Genomic DNA, 3,393 nt, shown 5'->3' with positions numbered 1-3,393 from the left:
TGGAAATAAAACTTCTTTTAATTCCAACTCTTTAAATATATATATAAATAAGTATATATATATAAATAAGTATATATATATAACTTATCTTTACTACAAAATTTTAAATTTATTATTTATTTTAAACTTATTTATCTTATCATGAATGAACTATGGGTCTTAGCTAATGGATCCATGACTCATATCCAGATCCAAATTAACGTCAGCCCCTATATATATATATATAGATCTCTGCTAATGGATCCGGAACTCATGTCCAGATCCAAATTGACATATATATATTATACCACTCCAAGCAGCGTAAAATATATGTATTTATTTAATAAAATTATATTTATTAAATTAAAATTAAAAAAAATCTACAAGATATTACATTATATATATAATATGCTTGATCTTATAATATGTATAAAAGTATAATAATAATTTTCTTAACCTGGATGGGGGTAAATCCATCCCACCTCCATTCTCGATACATTCCCGGTTTCATGTCCTCAATCCCCAGTCCAAACCGGGCGAGGCTGAGCCCCCTTTCCCCGGTCCACTGCCATCCCTAGTTCTAAGCCTGTATATTCAAAACGTCGTGTCCTCATAAAGCGGTTCTGCAGTCGAATTTCTCAACGAGGAAAGATTTCCATGGTTGGGCATGCTGTGAATGACAGATCAATCAGTAACGACGATCCGAGAGGTAAATTCAGAACCCTATTTGAACATTTCTCATTTGTTTTTGTTTTATGAGTAACGATCACCGATCCAACAATTGGAAACAAAGCCGCAAAGCAAAGGAGCACTTCCAAAAGTTCAAGGCCTAAGCTTGATGAACGATCTAGCCATCAAGCAGAGAAGTGAATAAAGCACTACAACCTGTAAGCATCCAATGGTTTGGATCTTTTTGAGGAAGCAATGATTGTTCATCCGAGTTCCTACACTCTTGAAACGAAAAAAAAAAAGGAAAACATATCCACTGCATAAATACGGGAACCACAAGAAGATCTAAAGCTTCATATTCGGTAGCAATACCACATTATTTCACTGGAAAACCGAGCAGCTACAAGCTAGAAAAAAATGGTAAACAGGGAGGAGAGGATGAGGTACAAGAACAACCAGAAATGGATGTATGCACAAGCGTCGCAGAGAAACCCCATCGTGTCCCATTGGCAGGGAGAGTTCAAAATACTGAATCAAATCAAGCAAGAGTAAGGGTCCCATCGGCAACAATCCGAGTTTACGCGTTAACGCAATATGCAAGTGCAAGTCAGAAGATCTCCCAATCCTTAAAAAAAAGCTAAAAGATGAAAATTGATCTTTCTTTTTTTATTTTTTTGTTTTATTCTGCTGACAAATTGCGGAGCAGCGGAGGTGGACAAAGGGGAAGACACGTCAATAATTTCGGTGCGGTTTCGTCGGAGTCAGGCGCTCCCACCGATAACGCTCTTCATCATGATCTTGAACTCCTGAAAGTCGACGCGGTCGTCGTGGTTCTGGTCGACGCTCCGGATCATCTGGCGCACCACCTCGATCTGGTCCCCCTCCCTAAACCCTAGCTTCCCCAGCACCGACTGCAGCTCCGGCGCCGATATCAACCCGTCACCATCCTCGTCAAACACCTTGAACGCCTCCGTAAGATCCGAGTCGACCGCCTCGCGATCGCCGCCCTCCCAGGTGCCTTCGTCGCCACCCCCAAAGAACCCCTCGCCGATCAATCGGTGCAGCTGCACGAACCCGTCGAAATCGAGGGAACACGACGAGGACGAGCCGTCGGAGCCAGGCCCCATGATGGAGCAGACGAGGTCCCGGAGCTCCGACTGTTCGGCTTCCAGTCCGAGCCGTTCCAGCGCCCAGCGCAGCTCGTCGACGGAGATCTCTCCGTCGCCGTTCTCGTCGAAGGAGTCGAAGATCCGGCGGAGGCGGAGCGTGTTGAGGCTGGGATTCCGGAGGCGGAAGGAAGGAGGGGGGTGACGACTCAGGCTGGGTGTGCGTTTCGTCACGGCTTCCATTTGATCCGCTTTGGGGGCTGGGCTCCGGCGAGAAGCTGTTGTTGCTCCCGTGAATTTTCTTTTCTCTCTCACTCTCTCTTTCTCAAAACTCGACCACCAACCTGAGAGTCGTTCGCCGATGGGAGAAGCGTGAGGCGGAACTTGTGTATTTATCGGCCAGCGTTTCCGCGTTTGCTTCTTAGACCAATTTGAGGAAGAAATTTTACAAAGAGGCATCTTCGTATCACGTACCGTACAAAGTAGACGAGAAGGCTTCTTCGTGTCGCAAATAAAGTAACGAAGAAGCTTCCCTTCACGCGGCACCTAATTTCTTCCTTATCCATCAGGTTTCAACGGAGGGATGGCAAATTAAAATGAGAGCTTTAGGGTTTCGTTGAAGGCATCAAATGAAAGACCCCACCTAAGCTTATGACACCTCGCCTTTAGCGACTTTTTTTCCCTGTTGGTCAAACCGTAGAAATTCAACTTCTACAATTTACTCGCCCAAAAAGAAAACAACGAAACCGTACTTTATTAGCTTCTAGAGGCTTTAAACATTGGAAGACCAAGGACTTCTCGACGCGCTGACAAAAATGCACCAGCTGCCATTAACGGATTACATCTTTTTATTTAAAAATATTCAATATTTTATGACGAAAAACCCTAGCCAAAGCAAGGAAAATCTCGAGTGGGACCCAACGATCAACCTGCCTTAAGTGGATAGCCTCCTAAAGCTACGGACACCATCTCAGCACCCTCGTAACCACCCTGCTGGCCACGCAGGATACCCACGTTAGTAGACATTTCCCAATATCGTGTTCACATTGGCTTGAAGATGCCAAGTAATTCGCCATAAATATCATGTTGGTCTAACCGCACAACACCATAGTTTTCCCCGATTTCTTTTAAGTCTTTCATTTACTATTGTTTTCTTTGTTTTATTTACTCTTTACCTTTTGGCTCACCGTCATTATGAGCTACCTACCACGTCTAACAGACTGGGTCAGCCATTTTTAACATATAACAATGCGTGTACGGCTTAAAAGCAAACCTTTTGAGCTTACACGCAAAATCTTAACACGTGTGCACTACACAAACACAAAGAAGAGTAAGGAAGCAAGTATACATAAACTTCTTTATATCAAGCTAAAACAAAGTACATAAAAGAGAGCGAGGGATAGATAGAGAGAAAGGGGAAGAGGTCTTTGTTACCATAGTACATGAGGTTCTTACGCCAAAAGCCATTTACAACTGCTGAAGAGTGTCAAAGAGGTATATACATCACATGTAAAAAGCAAAAATTATGACAGAATATGCTCACTTGTTGCTAATCGTCCATGATAATCCTTCACAAGTTGATGATGATCAAACATGTAGGCAGCTTTCTTTCAGGTGGCTTCACTCTTTAGTAGACATT

General features: G+C 43.2%; 1 protein-coding gene across 1 annotated transcript; it reads right to left on the bottom strand.

Annotated features, from left to right (window-relative positions):
* Positions 1-1,006: 1,006 nt before the first annotated feature.
* On the bottom strand, positions 1,007-2,144 carry LOC149842778 (putative calcium-binding protein CML43). Its single transcript, XM_090001572.1, has one exon. It carries the CDS (start codon positions 1,995-1,997, stop codon positions 1,410-1,412), a length of 588 nt encoding a protein of 195 aa, XP_089857698.1. The 5' UTR covers positions 1,998-2,144; the 3' UTR covers positions 1,007-1,409.
* Between the last annotated feature and the right edge of the window lie 1,249 nt (positions 2,145-3,393).

Source organism: Nuphar pumila, chromosome 3 (assembly GCF_984573655.1).
Source record: "Nuphar pumila chromosome 3, dmNupPumi1.hap1.1, whole genome shotgun sequence".
Taxonomy (NCBI): Eukaryota; Viridiplantae; Streptophyta; class Magnoliopsida; order Nymphaeales; family Nymphaeaceae; genus Nuphar; species Nuphar pumila.
Note: the sequence above shows the minus strand (reverse complement) of the source record. Positions and strands in the feature narration are given on the sequence as shown.